Source organism: Siniperca chuatsi, linkage group LG1 (genome assembly GCF_020085105.1).
Source record: "Siniperca chuatsi isolate FFG_IHB_CAS linkage group LG1, ASM2008510v1, whole genome shotgun sequence".
Classification (NCBI taxonomy): domain Eukaryota; kingdom Metazoa; phylum Chordata; class Actinopteri; order Centrarchiformes; family Sinipercidae; genus Siniperca; species Siniperca chuatsi.
Genome location: NC_058042.1, coordinates 5,826,545 through 5,843,395, shown reverse-complemented (window position 1 = coordinate 5,843,395; position 16,851 = coordinate 5,826,545). Strand labels below are relative to the sequence as shown.

Here is a 16,851-nt window from a genome sequence, read left to right as displayed (position 1 = left end):
TGTCGTCTACAATATCATTAAAGGCTCGGTTCACACAAATTACAAAAGAACATAGTGTATTTTCCCCCTACCACTTGTGGTATCTAGTCATTCAGTTTCAGGATTGTCTGCTATGGTTTTGAAATATCCATCTCTGAGATTTATGCTGCCACTCCAGTACATTGGAGGTGAACAGAATTTAGGATGTGTGGCTCCAAGCAGTGACAAATTTGAGAAATTGAACAGCAATATGTCTTTCCACAGACAAGGTCCCAGTTATTTTGGATAATCAACAGACCTCACTGTCACAGTGTCACACTTTTCATTGGAACTACTTTCTACTATAAAACAGTCCCTATGAAAAGGGTTTCAGAGGGCAATATCTCAAAACCTTATTTGCATGGCTCGGTACCTCAAAAATACGTTTTATGTGTGTTGTTTGGCTGAACTATGTCTGATATTGTGAGTGACCAAGTGTCTTGGAAGACAGACAAGCAGGCGTTGCATATCCTCCAGCACATATTCAAAATAGTCACTATACCACAGTTTCCACCTCCAAGGATTTTCTTCAGTCCCAGTAGCCTGTAATGCCTACCATTACCTGTAACATTGTGAAGGTATGGAGGAATTTAAAAATGAACATGAACTGAATCAAGTTTCTGTAACAGCAAGATATTTTTACATCTAGTGTTCTAGTTGCAGGGATGGACAAACAGCAGATGGGATAAAAGCACTATTGCACCTCAAAAACTGGCTAACTGAGCATGAACTATTTCTGAGAATATCAAGTTTGTCCAAGTGATTTTTTTGGTTGAGTACTGAATTGGCCACACCAGTGTTGAATCAAACATGGATGCTGCACAGTAAAGCAAACTTGATTGTGGTTGTTGTTGCTTTGGCCTACCTTACACTTGCAGGTAGTACAGGGTGAGTTGGGCATATGCCATGTGTCTCCGCTGAGGCGGACGACGCCTGCAGGGTCCTGGCACGTCTGCCGGATGTCATACGACAGGTTGTCGGCCAGGCAGGGGTCTGTGACGCAGCGCGGGCAACACTCGCCCTCCGCCACCGCCGTGTACTCGCACATCAACACGGGGCAAACCAGAGGCCAGCAGTCCACCTCCCCCTCCTGCAGAGACAGAGAGAGGTAAAAAAAAAAAAAAAAAAGGAGGCAACACAAATGTCGCTGTGTGTTGGTTTTGTGTGTGAATCAGCTGATCTGGCAACTGCAGTTACAGCTCACACGCTGATTTGTTGCCTCTCTAATTAGAGAGGAGGTAATTATCTTAGCCCTCCACATCCACTTACACACACACTGCTGAGCAGCAGATCGGGGCCAGGTACTAAACAAAACCCAGCTCTGAGCTTCATGTTGATGAGGAGATTCTGTGTTTTTGATGTCATCTGTTTCTTCTAACAAACCAGTTTCACAACACTCAGGGATTTAATATGAAGGTCAGCTTTTATTTCTGTTGGCAAAACACATGTAGCTTCTGTGTGAATGTGTGTATGTGAGAGTGTGTGTTTCTGTGTACGGACCATGCAGCGACATTGCTGGCAGCCATACAGCCAGGATGCTCCGCTGCGGTAGAGCGTGCGTCCACTCTGGTCCAGACACTGGCTGCTGGGCCTGTTGTCACAGCCAGGACAGCAGAACAGATCCTCGTCTGGGTCTCCGCAGTCACAGGGTCTCCTCCTGCAGTACGTCTGCCCGTCCTGCACAACAGAGGTCACAGCAGTCAGGGGGCAAACAGACTTAGGTCATGATAGTGGCATATGTAGCTGACTTCAAAGAAATAGTGCTAACAAAGACTTCACATGTCGCTTCATATCCTGGGCTGTAAAGTACTGTTCCTGAGTTTCTTTATCATTGAAAAGGTGGGTCAGCCTGCGTTCAACAGCAGCTAAAACTGAAAGCTTTCATCAGTCTGGTTACAGTGAAGGCTTTAAGGATTCCCTGATGCCCTGAATTTCGTTTCAAGGCCTTTTCATCTCTGAAATGAATACAATCCTGGAGAGAACACTGAATGCCTGACATTTTTTGCTATGAAAGTGGTGCAATTGCAAAGATATTGAATCTCAGTTTAAAAAAAACCAGTACATCAGGATTCCAAGACTTCCAAGGGGCATGATCAAGGTGTGTATCTGAGGGAGAGCTAGTTAACAATTTTGCACACTGGGTCATTCAGGCAGATTATTCAAGGCCATCATACCTACAGAGGATTGTAATGTGTTGTAACAACTCTCAATTCTCCATTTTCTAACAGAAATTTATTAGAGCTGTGAATGAAGGAACAGTGTGTTTGAAGTTTGGTGTCTGGGCTGAAATGCAACGTCAAATGCTGAGGAATCTGCTGGTTCGGGGGGGGCCTCCCCATTTGCTGTGTCCCTGGCTCTCTGTCTCTACCTGGAGAAAACTTTATGGTCTGTTTTACTCACCACAGCCAGCACTGTCTGGCCCGGGGACGACAGTGTAATGGAGATGTAAAAATGTTACATAAAATGGCTGTTAGAAAATGTATGGGGGCCATAAAATCATTCCGCATACCGTTAAAAGGGCAATACAGAGCCAATGTTTTATCGATGCATATTGTCCTGCTACAGTAACTGCTGAGTCCCAGGGTACCAATACCAATGGCCTTGGTCTTTATGGTTACGGCCCCTGGACTTGCTGAGAAATTAGTGCCAATTGTACTGTGCTGGCAGGACGCATGAACGCAGACTGTTCATGTTCATGCCAGGAATAAGACCAGGCATGCATGCTAATGCTGCACTGTTGTGCTAACCGAAACTGTACTGAACTATACTGCTTTTTTATGTCAACTTCGATGACAACAACTTTATGATGACTACAGATGACTTTACTTTTTATTCAATAGGTATTGAATAGGACTTGTTTTCTAGGATGGAGTCCTAGGATGAGGTATTCCTTTCCAGGGTATTTTTTTCTGAAGGTAATTTAATTTAAGAGCATTTTGGTCTTTGTTGAGTCACTTCTGTAGAACTCTATTATCTAATTTAACTTCAATTTAATTTGTCCTTTCATTTTCCTAAAAAATTAATGGTGAAAGTTGAGTGTACAGAATCTTTATAGAAGTTTCCACCTTTGATGTCATGTGCTGGTGAGTTTCTACAAACTCCTTCCTGCTCTGCCCACTGTCAGCTTCCTTTCATGCACTTCTTCACTTGCCCTATCTGGCTTTAGGCCCCTCATTCACAAATTTCAAACATATCCAACCAATCAAACTTCCTCCCATATTCAATAAAGCGGTCAACAGTTTCATGTGCATTTACTATGAGTCTGTGCTTTCTGACCCTGATTACCTTCCATTTCTCTCTCCTTTTTAACAAACCACAGTAACTTTCAGGCTGCCGCACAGTCACCAGGCCACTGGCATCCCACGTCTGACTCCAAAACCAGCAGGGCAATAGATCCTGAAGGCATCCTGAACACCCCCAAATGTGAGCAGAGCAGCTCACTTGTGTCACACTCTTGTCTTTTATCTCCACTTAATGCGCTGGGTCTATTTTTGTCGGTATAGCTTTTGTCTTTGTGAAATTCCCTTGTGAACATTTGTAAATGCATACATTCATTGACAATTGACATGAAATAACTATTTAATGCTGCATTTCATTTGTTATTAACTTGTAGCAAAGCTGTTTTCTCTCATTTATCTCTAATTTTCTCTATTTATGTCACTCTGAAGTCTGTGAAGCATGAGAAGGAATGCTACAGATTCCCTTCTGCTAATATACACTATTCAGGAAATACAGATACAAAATAAAGAGAAGATAGCGCTCTGCATACAGTGAATAAAATGGGTAAAGTTCAACCACAAAGTATCTGTTAACACATCATAAATGAGCTGCAAACATTTCCTAAATATGCTTGTAAACGTCACCAAAACAACTCTAAGCTATATTGGAAACGTGGCTGCTGAAGGACAGCCTGCATGAAGATGCTCTGCTTCTGAAACACTTCCAATGGACATTTGATCCAAGACCTCGGCATGACGGAGCCAAGACAGAGAGCGATGCAGCTCAGGGTGTTTACGTTCAGGTGATCATCAGTCTCTAAATATGTCACATGAACTGAACCAAAGTTTAGTTCATGTGACATATGAACTTGTTGCAGAGGAAGCATCTCGTAGAGACAGTCACTGAATCGGCATGTTGGCAACATGATGTTAATCACCAGATGTAGGCTGTTCCAGTTTTTATGTTAAGACAGAGAATTGGATGTATTTACTAACGTGTTGAACTGAAATGTCATAACTCGTGATAGACAAGAATCATAGAATTTGCCTTTCTCCTTGGTGTTTACCAGGGTAGTTCATGTGAAACGTCTTGGTGGTAAATCTGGAATTTAATGAGCCGATGAGAAATCATTGGAACCACCGCTCTCAGCTGTCATTTTATTCCAAATAACCCTTTGAGTCTGTTTCGTATTAATCTCACTCACTGAGCCTCACCTTCCCAAAGACAAATCTGATCAATATCTCACTTTCCAGCTGCCACACTGCACCACCTCATTCTGACTCCTGAGCACAGTATTGAGTTGTTAAGCTGCCACAAATATTTGTCAGAATGTAATGCAGGCCAATGACAAACAGATGAGAGCACTGAGGGGATTTTTCCTTGAGTTGACCCTGTATGATGCTTAATTTGGTCTCCTGAGGTAAAAACGCTCAGAAAAGTCAGATATTTTTGTGTGTTTCATAACTATCCATACAAATGTTAGCTAAATCAACTCCAGTCAATTACTTGTGTGGCAGAGGTTTAGGTAAAGATGGACATTAATGAAACAAGGAATAATTCCAGTTTATTAACAACGTGGGTGGTTTAGATGATCTCTGGAATATCAGATATATTCCATACAGTTAAAATGAAGTAAATTGATACGATTTCTGTAAAAATCAGAGACTGTCAAGGGATTTGATAAATATCTTGCATATGACTAGTGCTTGCCCTGTGGTTTTGTCCCTCCTTACTGTCTTTTCTCTTTCACCTTCCTGGGGGGTCCTTGGATGATTGGAAAGTGATACTCCACCCAAAATCTGTTGAGTATCAAACACTCACACTTTGTAGACGTGAAAGGTGGCAGTTAAACATTTGTATTTTCCTCCTTTGCAGAAAAAGGAAGATTGTCACATTAAAGATTAATTAAACATTGATGAATACATACTCTGTACTTCTTCTTGACGATATACAGTATACACACGCACATATGATAGTCTGTGTATATTTTCTTCACTATATATATTAACAGCTTAGTTACAGGAAGTCATGGAAGAGAGATAGAGTTTTAGATCATAGCTACGATGAAAACCCTGAGTTAAGATCCTCCCCCAGGTTGTGAATCACCAGTATTGCTAAGTGTAGTGAAATTGTATGTGTGTGTTTATCTTCTGTACCTTGCAGGAGCATATAGCACAGCGGTCAAAGCTGGGTTTCCAGTCTTCTCCATTGCGTCTGATTCCCTCCTCCTGTGGGCAGTCGCCGCTGCAGCCCGGACCAGACGTGCACACACAGTCGTAGCCTCCTGGGAGGTTCACACACACACTGTCATTCCAGCAGGTGTGTGTCTGCAAACTGCACTCATCGATGTCTGGAAGACAAAGAGTAAGCCATAGTGAATGGCTTGTTGTAAAAAAAATGTAGGGAAATTATGTTTTTGGACAATGTAATTTTGTGTGTGTGTGTTTGTGTGTGTGTGTGTGTAAATGTGTCTTTCACAGTTCTGTCAATCTTGTTGTGGATACAGCTAACAAAACAAGGCCAAATGAGCTTTTCTGGAGAAAAACTGAGATCAATAAGAAGCGGAAGGTTTTTATGCAAGTTATGATGTTTTATTGGTATATTCTATTCTCTTTTCTCGCTTGGAACAATTACATCTATTTGGAAATGCAAAATATGTTTGACCTCTCAAATTATTTTTAAGTTGTGACATTAAACAACATGACATTGGGCTGGGTACTGAAGCTCAATAGTTTCTTGGTCCCACCCAAATGTGTCCTGGAGTATCAATTATTTCTTGATCTAAATCATAATTTTGCCCATTTTAGACAATTTTATTGTGTTAAATTGGCTAAATTATTTAGCAGCATTTAACATTTGAGAACTGAGCCAAAAACCCAAGACTTCTTAGTAGAAAAACATGTTTATATTTCTCAATGTAAGGTATCGAAAAAAGTATTCTTTCAGCATTAGTATTGAATAATTTCTAACGATACCTAGGCTGTGTGACATTAATAAACAGTTACTTTGACTTTGATACACAACCCTGTTTCCAAAAAGTTTCAGACAATATACTACTCATTTGCTTGCAGTTTGGATGAATTATAAGTGATGTCTGGTTTATGTTCACTAGCAACGTTTTTTTTTTTTTCTTCATTGAGAGCTGTAGTGTTGGACAAAGCGCATGTATTACAGTACAAGATGCATCGTTTCTCAGCTCTACACAGAGAACTGTTTACCTTCACCAACTCTGTGGTAGAAATAAATGTGGTGCACATTTACTTCTAATTACATTTTCTATTTCCTCACATTACTATGGAGCCCGGAAATTGTCAGGTGTAACATTTGTATTAATTTGTGTTGTGCACAAATTAGTATTTCAGCCCTCAAGTCACTTTAATCATTCCTTCAAATGAAGAGTGTTCAGTTATTGTAGTAGTAGAAACTGAAATTACAAGTTGTTGTGGTCAGTTAGGGAGGAGCACCTCGAGGGTTAGCAGCAGGCTTGCAGCTGTGTTTTAGTATAGTGGTTTCTTTAATTTACTAAATCAATACCCACAAATTAATAATGTAGCATTCTTTATCTGCACAGTATTACACACATTAAACAGTAAACATATGAGGTATGTGGATATACTGTATGTTTTCGGGTTTTGACTGTTAATCACAGCATTGTTTTTTTATCCCTTACACGTGTTTTAAGGGATTTTATTCTGTTATAATGAATTTAAACAAATTATTTACATTATCATTTGAGGGAAGAAATTAGGTAATATTTTACACCGCTTCCCTCTAAGTATATATAGTATACCTTGCATACATACTGGCATCATAGCTTCAGTCACATCAATTACTTACAAATACTTTCTCTTTGTGGAGTTAGCTGAATCATCAAAGGAATGACATCTGCTCAGTCAGCTTATTTCTCACTTTTCCTCTCTACAAAACCAGAACCAACATGAACAGAGAGGACGGACGAACAGACGGACAAATTCATCTACTTTTCTTTATCAGCGTGACACAGGAAACGCGGTGCCAAAAGTCTGTCCCTACCTTTTATCAAGCCATGACATTTAGCTCTCCTTTTTCTCACAAATGTGAGCTGTTCAGAGAGAAAAAGACCAAAGTCCTTTCGACAGTAGCTCTGCTCTCCCCTGCCAGCATCTGCTGCCTACAGCGATTGATTACACCCACACGACACTGACAGCATGCTACTAATGTTGCATGAGCAAAGCTCCAAAGTAGAAAAACTGAAACTAAATTAAAAAATAAATAAATAAAGGAATTCTGTTTTAACCATGCTCACTACTATGAGCAACGTGGTCGACAAGTCCATTTACTTTCTACACCGTTGAGTGAGATGGGAAACTGTGGGGACTGTCACAAGTCTAAAACCCCCCCCCCTAACCTGCCGATACACTACGTTTAAGTTTTATTGAACAACATTTCCATCAGGCGATCAAAAGAGTTAATCCTCTGTACGGTAGCCATTTTAGGAAATGTCAGACTCAGCTCTACATGATCAGACTTGGATCAACTTTTATCTGTCTAAGCTGTACTTTGTCACTTTCAGGTGTACTTTGAGTTTAATGTTAACATAGCAAATTAAAATGTTTAAAGGCAACACACCAATGGGCATTCAACCTATTGTTCAGTATGTAAGCCCACTCACCAGTGGTGGCGAAACACATATCAGTCAGACACGCTACTATCCTACGTCCCTGCTTTGATCGTGGAAAAGCAGGAATTTTATCACATATTTGAGTTTGAATCCCGAGATTGTCCCATCCTAGCTTCTGTACTTAGACTACTTCTGTCTTTCCAGCACATCCAGTGTGTACTACAGGTGTCAAATTACATAGTGCCAAAGTGAAACCTGAATTTGTGGGATATTGTTCCAAAAGTAAGAAAACCTAATTTAAAATCCCATTGAAATTTGTAATAACAAAAAAAAAAAACAAGCTTGGAAGAGAGCCTTTTTCAACAGTATGTCATGTGGCTCACTTCATATGTCTATATAAGGACGGTAATTCTTAAAGAAAATGATCTAATATCATTTTTTTGCTGCCTTTAACAAACCCCATTTTCCACAAACCCTAGACCACAGAGGCAAGGCAAGTTAATTTGCATAGCACATTTCAACAACAAGGGAATTCAAAGTGCTTTACATAAAACATAAAAGTAACATGAGGCAATATAAAAAGGCCTAAATACAATTAAAAATAGTTAAATAGAAAATTAAAATGGAGTGATGTGATCTACTTTTTTGGTCTTAGTGAGGACACGAGCAGCAGCATTTGGAATCAGCTGCAGCTGTCTAATTGATTTTTTAGAGAGACCTGTAAAGACACCGTTACAGTAGGCGAGTCGACTGAAGATAAAAGCATGGACAAAAGCAAGTAAGAGGAATAAACGCAGACCAGTCGGCAGAATAAAATGTTGGCATTGTACGTTTCTGCAAACCACGAATACGTTGAATATCGCCGTTTTAATACATATCATATCAACATTTCTACAATACGTATCATAGGGAAAGTGACGTAGTTCAGATGACATCTTTAAAAACTGACTTTCTTCGTTGAAGGAGGAGGGTTGAGTGGTGGTTAGATCGTTAGTCAGATTCGTTAGTGAGATGACTGGAGAAGCAAAAGCAGAAGAGGCCGCTGTTCGAGACCACCGTTTGCTTCCGACAAAACCGGGTATTTTTAGCGAGACGCTGGGACATTTGCAGCCGTTTTTCTGGCGAATGGGTATTTTAAGCCAAATCATAATATTTTCTGAACCCTAACAAGTGGTTTTTGTGCCTAAACCTAACCAGACCTTAACCACAGCATTTGAAACAAAGAGATTCAACGTATCCATGGTTTGCAGAAATGTACAATGCCAACATTTTATTCTGGCGATAGGGTTGGATAAACGCCATGGCTCGACAAAGGAGATGAGTCCATGGACCAGCTGAGGGGATGTAGTTAGTTCAGACATGTCTGTAAGCGTTGGTGAATTTTACAGATATGGACAACACCAAGATGACGTAGGTACCCACGCTGCTGCGCTGGTAAATTTTCAAAAGGACATGAATTTCTTTGTATGCTCACAAAGTAACTGTTGTTTGACTTTGTTAAAATCACAAAGGTCTCAGTTTCTAATACAGTCGTAAGTGCTGTAGTGGATGCCAGTTTGTCTTAGACAATAGATAGTAATTCCCAGGAACGAATTCAAAACGCTTGGTTGTTGAATTTGTGAACAAAACAGCGCATGCAACGTGCTGAATTCCTCCTAAAGTGACCCTGAATCCAAAAGTAAGCTGATTTATTGCAACCAACAATCAACTTCTTAAAAGAATGTAATGCTATGAAAAGAAATACCAAAGCAGCAAAAATATATGACTTGTACCGCCAGACGGTTACATAGAAATGTTTAGAGCCTCTGGCCCAAGTTGCTCACACTCTGAACTCCATGCAACATACATTTTTGTTTTCTCCAGTAAAGAATGATGAGTGGAATCCGGCAGGCAGACCTACTCTGGGTTGACGTGGGGCTTGGCCGATGCTGTGGCCACAACAATACACTGTGACAGTGCTGAATACACACTCTAATGGTTGCAGTATCAAGTTTGCTGGATACAGAGAGAGAGGAAAACAGCTCAGCCGAGATTTTTTGTGACTGCGACAGACTATTTGCATACACTAAATGAAATCCCCATCAGCCAGTCAGACATACTGTACCTCCGCTGGTGAAGGATTAATGCTCTTCATGCTACATTCACCACATTCAGCCACAAGCTGCTGCTCGCAGATGAAGCATACTCTACATGTAGGCTGTGAAAGACAGTCTTACAACCAAACACAAAGGCCCTTCGGAGAAACCAGCTGAGCACAGCCAACCATATGAAAAACTTACACTCACACCCACATGTGCTATTACACATGGAAGCACTAATCCTGCAGTGTATGAACATGAAAACACACATTCACACAGGCATAGACATATACATGCAGGCACAGAAAACAAATAAATCCCTCTGACAGATGTAAATAATTAGAAGGCAACAGAAAGCTCAGTATTTGAGTATTTAAATGATATTTCTTTTGTTTGTCTCCAGGCAGCTCATATGGAAAGGTCATGTACATCACAGGGAGAGAGAGAGAGAGAGAGAGAGAGAAAATGATGCGCGCACACTGTCGTGCATGGTGACAGTGGGAGTTTATGGTGTATTATCCTCATCTTTATGCACAATCTGTTTATTAAAGCCACCTGTCTCTCTATAAAGCATTAGGCATAATAAATGTGTTTTGAGATGCAGCCCATGAAGCTCTCAGCAACAAAGCAAAAGGACTGCTGATTACAGCTGCTCTGGTCCTCACCACAACAATATGCAGTGTAACACAATGCAACATAATAAAATGTATTGAAGTGTATTGCATCACGCCATAGCCAACTCAACACACTGCACTGCAACAAAACCAAACTTAGAACACAATGAAATCCACCATGAGTAAACACGAAATAACCTAAAACATCACAGCGTATTGTGACAATTGAACATAATCTATTGTAACACTTGTGATGTTACAATATATCATACTGAAATCTTATGACATGATACACAAGGTATTGTAAGAATCTTAATGTGTTACATATGTGTGTATATATATATCTGTACATATTTTACACGTGGGGGGAAAAAAACAGACTGTATGTGTGAAGTGTCTGTATGAACAGACACTGTAGGAATTTTCTGAAAATAGTATGTGAAAGTGATGCTTTTTGGCTGTTGATTTGCATCTGAAAGTTATCCGTGGATACGTTTTTGAAATATCCCTCTAACAGAAAAGACCATAAAAAAAAAAAAAAAAAAAAAAAAAAAACAACCACCTAAGCTCCTTTGTCAAATGCAGTTATGAACACAATTACTTATGTACATATACACAGACAAAGGGACTTTCTGCTTACTCAAAACATTATCCTCTTCTGTCTTACTAATTATCATCCCTAGTGCTGTCTGCCATTTCCTGCATGGCCGTCACATACTCTTGGCCAACACGCAGCTGTTGATGTGGTTAACTGAGCTCTGCTTTGAGCTGGCTCTCTTATTACAAAGTGCATCTTTCTGTTTGGTTCACTCATGAGAAGCTGTTGGAGGGATATTGTGGAGAAGAAAAAATCCTGTTAAATTATCATTTGTACTTATTTCCCCTGCTGGCTTCCAGCCTAATCAGGGTCTGAAATTAAGTTTTTTCCTCATCTGCCACTGTGGCAGGTTACTGAACATTTCTACTGGCCACTCAGTTTTTTTGTCTGCTACTACTGAAATCTATGTAGAACACTTTAGAATTGTAAACACTGAGTCAGTGGTACATGACAGTAGAAATATGGAATATATCATGTAACCTTAATCCCTGACTATTCTTAATTTATGAATTGCTTTTTAAAAATAATATTTATTAATATAAGAAAAAACTATGCCATGGTGGCAGGTGACCTGAAATGTTTACCTGTCACATCCAACATTTATCCTGTATTTGGCAGGTGGCAGGTGGCAGGTGCTAATTTCATTCTCTGAGCCTAATACTGCATAATGGGGGGGGAGGTGGCGGATATACTGTCATAGCTGCATGCACTCGTGTTAAGGAGTGACACATACACAACACGCACGTCTACACATTACAACACACTAGTATCTATGCTGTAAAGTCTAGAAAAGCAAATTCATTAATGCCATCTCTCATGAAAATAACTGTTTTCACTAATCACATTGTATAAATCATATTTCAAGTCATGAATATGTTTGTTGAAAGCCTCAACAAACAAGTAAGTTAATGTCCAATTAGACTTGTGACTGATGTAACGTCTCTGTTTGAGTCATTTGCCGCAGATATGAGTTATGTTTCGATTTCTAATGTGATTATGCCATCTTTTAAATCATGCTGATGGCATAAGGTTTTTGTTTGTAGAAAAATGAGACAACCCAAGTGAAAATTGGTGCTGTCTATGTGCTACTTCAGCCCATTCATGTAAAAGTGATGTGCATTGCTATCTGCCACACTAAGTAAGTTTTCATCCACTTGTTTTATGCACATTTTGGTTGTTGTTGGTGTATTGATAAAAGCAAAATGCGACTAAGTACAAGGAAAAAGGCTTAGCGAATAAATCATACACGACATACATGAAGCATGTGACTTTTAATTACATCATCTAGTTGTGCCCTCTTCGTCTGCAAGAGTTTAATGGCATCGACTGGACTCCTGAGTATCAAACACCCTTTTAGACTTGAAAGTTGTGTCTAAAAACTGTAGCGGGATGGAAGCTATAGTCAGCTTGGATTCTTTAGGAGCTATAATGTGACACAAAAGTAGTGAACTTACCTCTGGTGTGGAGAAACTATTAGTGTTAGGAACATACTGCACATAAGGACCACAGCAGAGAAGTGGATTAGGCTACAGGAATGATTTTCTATGAAAGTTTTGATATTTTATTTCACTGTGACTCTGGAGACCATTCGAATCTATTGTAGTTGCTGTGAATCCAAGCTGAGTACAGCTGCCATCATCCACATAGGAGCAAGCTACAAGCTTTTCAGAGCCGCTTTTGTGAGTTATTGATACCCAGCAGATAGCTTTTTAACTAGAGAATTCCTTTAATATTACCATTAAGAGAAATATCCACTTAACTGGTTGTACTATATCTGTCATGCTTAATATATTCCATTTTCATTTGTGTTACACCCACTTCCTCGCAACCTGCCTTGGTTCCCTGAATGCCTTTTGACAAGTCCGTTACAAAGAAAACTGACGCCTAGTTTTAGATTTAGGTGTTAAAACTACTGGTGTTAATATTAGTTAATAGTTTTATATTCTGGCTTATTTTCGGCTCCTGTTGATGTAACAATTGATGTCTGCGTTTTCTCTTTTCTGTTGATGGATTTGTCTTTTTATGAATGTCATTGAACATCAACACAAAACTGGCTTGTGAAAACGGCACTGACTCTGAGGGACGGACTTCAAAACCAAACCACTTTAGACTATCACACTGCAGTACACACCTCCTGTCAATATCTGGATCTAACATCACGTCTGTTTGGTCAGTTGTCTATCAATGCAAGAGAACTGAATGCAAAGTTCATCATAAATAGTTGTATTTTTTGTTTGTTTTTACCTGTGAAACTGTTCTAGCATGGATGTTCTTTAGATAAGGTAATACTAAGGTAACAAGTAGTAGATTTACCAACTCGCACCTCCTATGCCTAAAGACTGAACTCTGAAAGCCAAAGATTTGACTCTTGAACCGTCATAGTCACCAAGTTATGCATGGAAGAGGTTTATTAATAGAAAAACGTTCATTATATTTTGCAGTAGAGGTTGTGATGGCATATAGCTGTCTCTGAATTAAAAAATTTAAAATCACTAATTGAATGAGGAACACGAAGTATGTCTTACTTTGACAGAAAATAGGAAATCACAAGGGCAAAACATTTGTGAAGTGGTGACTCTGCCTTTAAAGGTGTTCTGGATGGTGTTGAATCTGTGTGGTAATGTGACACGAAGCTGCTGTAGAGTAAAATCTGACATATATGGTACGTCTGTCTATCCCTTTCCTTAAGAATTGAGATTGACTGAAACCACTGTCTGGGGGAATGCGCTAAAATCATGCCTCTCCCCTCGGAGTAAATGAATCAAATCGGACTGTTGATGTTGCATTTTGATTTAAAGGTTAAGTGAAAGCAAAAGCATTTTACTCAGCCAAGCGGTCCTATTTGCCGCATCCATTACAACTTTACACTGGTGCTTAGCCAAAAATAAAAGCACTGCCTTGGATTTGTTGAGTGATATTTAGTTATTCTGAGCTCCTGCTCTCATACATGCAGAATGTCATCTGTGATATGCTGAACCACTGAGGTAATGTCAGTGCCAGGAATCAGTGAGCAGCTGTACTTGTGTTTATTGCTGTTAGCATGCTAACACGCTAAACTAAGATGGTGACCATGGTAAACATTATACCTGCTAAACATCAGCATGTTAGAGTTATCATTGTGAGATATTAGCATATGTAGCATAACTAGCCTCACAGCGCCCGTAGCGTGGCTGTAGACTCAAACGTCTGGATGTCTAGGTTACTTGTAACTGTTATTTTAACAGTATTGAAATTATTATATTTCAATGTGAAGCAGGTCATAACTACACTTTAACGTATAGCTATTTAAATGCGGTTGACACAACAGTTATTTGTAACATAGACACCTAAAAAAAGTTGCTATGATCCAAAAGTCTGTTTCTCTCTTTCTGTTCCCTAACCATGCCTTCACACGATGACCGAAACAACTAACAAGTCACAAAACATTTTGACACAATAGCGGCGACAGTTTGTAATAGGTTTGCCTCTCTTATACTGAATTTCAGTTTTTAAAAAAATAACATTTTGTTGTAAAACATTCATCAGAGCATAGTATATGACATCAAAGACTTCTCTTTTCAAAGGACATTTCATAGAATCAGAAATCAGCAGTAAAACAGTTACACTAGTGAGGACAAGAAGTGGAACGTATTCATGATGAACAAAGTCTGAAATCAGATCAAATAGGCCTTTCAAACTATAAAAAAAGTTCCACTTGCTAAGTGCAACGTGTGCATGAAGTTGATTTCAGCTCTTCACAGCCTTCTAAAACTTTAATCTGGCAGAGTAGCAGAACAAATATCTGGCTGTGGGAGTGAGAGTAGCAGCATCTATGCTGGAGTAAAGTCGGCTGAATAATTATTGATTTCTTTCTCCTTGTTTCAGTTTTTGCTCCATAATTGGCGCTTGCTTGTGAGCTATGTATTATAAATCATCAAATCATGCCATAACAGGAAAAAACAAAGCAGTGGAAAATACTGTACACAGACCGTTAACATGTAATGGCATCATAAAATTCCCACAAATGGTGAAAATATTGCAAATTATTATGCAAGTTGCTTGCAGTGTGACTGTGTGGTCATACATACAAACAGACCTTCACTGTACTTTCCTGTTCTATGCATCATCAGCACTGTGTTTTGACACAGGAAACACACAAGCTGGGTGTTTTTCTATTTCCATCTTTAACTATGCCTCCCTCTGGCTTTTTGGGCAAGCACATGGGAGAGGGCACACAACACTAACATCTAATAGCGTCATAAGGCGGAAATCTACATGAATATCTCATTATGGGTTGCTTGCACATGTGGGTTTCACACCGCATGGTTAGATCTCGAGCTGTGAAGGTGAGAAGACCTCTGATTAGGTTCCTTGTATGCCTGCTGGATGGCATGTTAGAGCAAACACACATGCTCCCATACATTACATCACGGTCTGTCTACATGTTAGATTTTCAAAGAGGATAAATGAGACAAAGAATGACAATCAAGCGATCATGTAGGAGACCAGAGATAAAAGAGACTTGAAGAGGAAACCACGCGGTGACAGTATTCAGAATTCCTGAGTAACTGAATACCCAAAGAGAGAGGGGGGGAAAGTCTATAGTAGCTAGGCGGCGGGCATGCAGAGGTTGAGGAGGTGGTATTTTCCAGCAGTGATAAGGATTATTTCAATTCAATGTATGCTCACCAATGCAGGAGCTCCCATCGAGCAGGTAGGAGCCATTGTCATGGAAACCACTTCTGCATTCACAGTGGTACCAGCCGGGCAGGTTGACACAGCGGGAGTGGTTGTGGCACTCAATCAGGCCCTCTGCACACTCGTCAATATCTGAGGACATACACAATAGCATTAGTCAAAATTATTTCCCTGGCAACGAACATAAACCTGAAACTTCAGCTCATTTGGGTCTTTTTTTTGCCTGTTCTTTGATCAGTGCTAGTTGCAATAGTGGAGGTTGCTCCAATCAGAACAAACCAGCACAACAACAGCAGAGCTGGGTCAGCGGCTGCCCACATTAGACAGCCAACATCTCTGCAGCCTGTCTGCCACAGCAGGGATCAAGATCTTTCAGAAGTCACACCATTTGGCAGCAGAGTTGTTTCCTTTGTGCACTTCTCTATTCTCCTCGCGCATTCTGCCGTTTCTACTCAGCTCACTTTGTTTCTGGCACGCGGTGTGCATACACATGCCCAGCCCAGAGGCCTTAGGTCTGCGCTCCTTCTCGGGAGAGTAAATCTCTCTCATCCATTATGTATGGTGTGAGCTCTGCTCCTCATCTGCACCTCTCTTGCTTCTTGCTGTAAGACCCGACCTGCGCATACACCCTTTTGGTTAAAGCGTGACCTTCAGTCATAATCACCTAAATGCGAACCATAGCAAACAGGGAAAGGTAGTGAGGGACTGCTCATTAACTGTCGTGTGTATATATATCATATTGTCGGGAAGGGGGAAAACCCCATATCGCAAGAAAATCAACAAGAAAAAGTGCTGCAGGAATTTTTCATATTATGTAATGGAGTTTTGTATAGAGAATCCATGTAGTCATATTCAGTTAGAAGTTAAAAGTGAAAATCCACAAAACTTTTTATTGCTCTTTCAGTCTTTTCATGTAAGTTTGAGAGCGAAAACAGCAAAGTGGATGCTGGTGAAATCTGCCTCTGACAAAGCTCCACCCACAGACTTACCACTTACAACTATAAGTGGTTAAAATACGTACACTTACAATGAAAGCAGTACAAACAA

At 40.0% G+C, this 16,851-nt stretch overlaps 1 protein-coding gene and 1 long non-coding RNA gene across 15 annotated transcripts in view; one reads left to right on the top strand and one right to left on the bottom strand.

Annotated features, from left to right (window-relative positions):
• Positions 1 to 16,851, bottom strand: part of LOC122883571 (protein kinase C-binding protein NELL1-like) — a 279,566-nt gene that overhangs the window by 41,770 nt on the left and 220,945 nt on the right. For 3 of the 5 annotated variants that reach the window (XM_044212493.1, XM_044212666.1, XM_044212581.1), the window contains exons 16-19: positions 15,796 to 15,936; positions 5,394 to 5,587; positions 1,519 to 1,695; positions 884 to 1,108 (exon numbers count right to left, since the gene is read on the bottom strand). In XM_044212493.1, the coding sequence (XP_044068428.1) occupies positions 884 to 1,108; positions 1,519 to 1,695; positions 5,394 to 5,587; positions 15,796 to 15,936 (737 nt within the window). The remainder of the gene's footprint in view (positions 1 to 883; positions 1,109 to 1,518; positions 1,696 to 5,393; positions 5,588 to 15,795; positions 15,937 to 16,851) is intronic. The other 2 variants (XM_044212754.1, XM_044212837.1) reach the window with 1 other exon arrangement.
• LOC122883889 overlaps positions 1 to 16,851 on the top strand; it is a 90,240-nt gene that overhangs the window by 55,824 nt on the left and 17,565 nt on the right. For 5 of the 10 annotated variants that reach the window (XR_006379818.1, XR_006379762.1, XR_006379775.1 and 2 more), the window contains 2 exons: positions 3,338 to 3,441; positions 5,401 to 5,539. The exons of 1 other annotated variant lie outside the window; for it this stretch is intronic. This is a non-coding gene — a long non-coding RNA (uncharacterized LOC122883889). Of the gene's footprint in view, positions 1 to 3,337; positions 3,442 to 3,686; positions 5,039 to 5,400; positions 5,540 to 16,851 lie in introns of those variants that run through there. 4 more of the 10 variants (XR_006379768.1, XR_006379797.1, XR_006379765.1 and 1 more) reach the window with 3 other exon arrangements.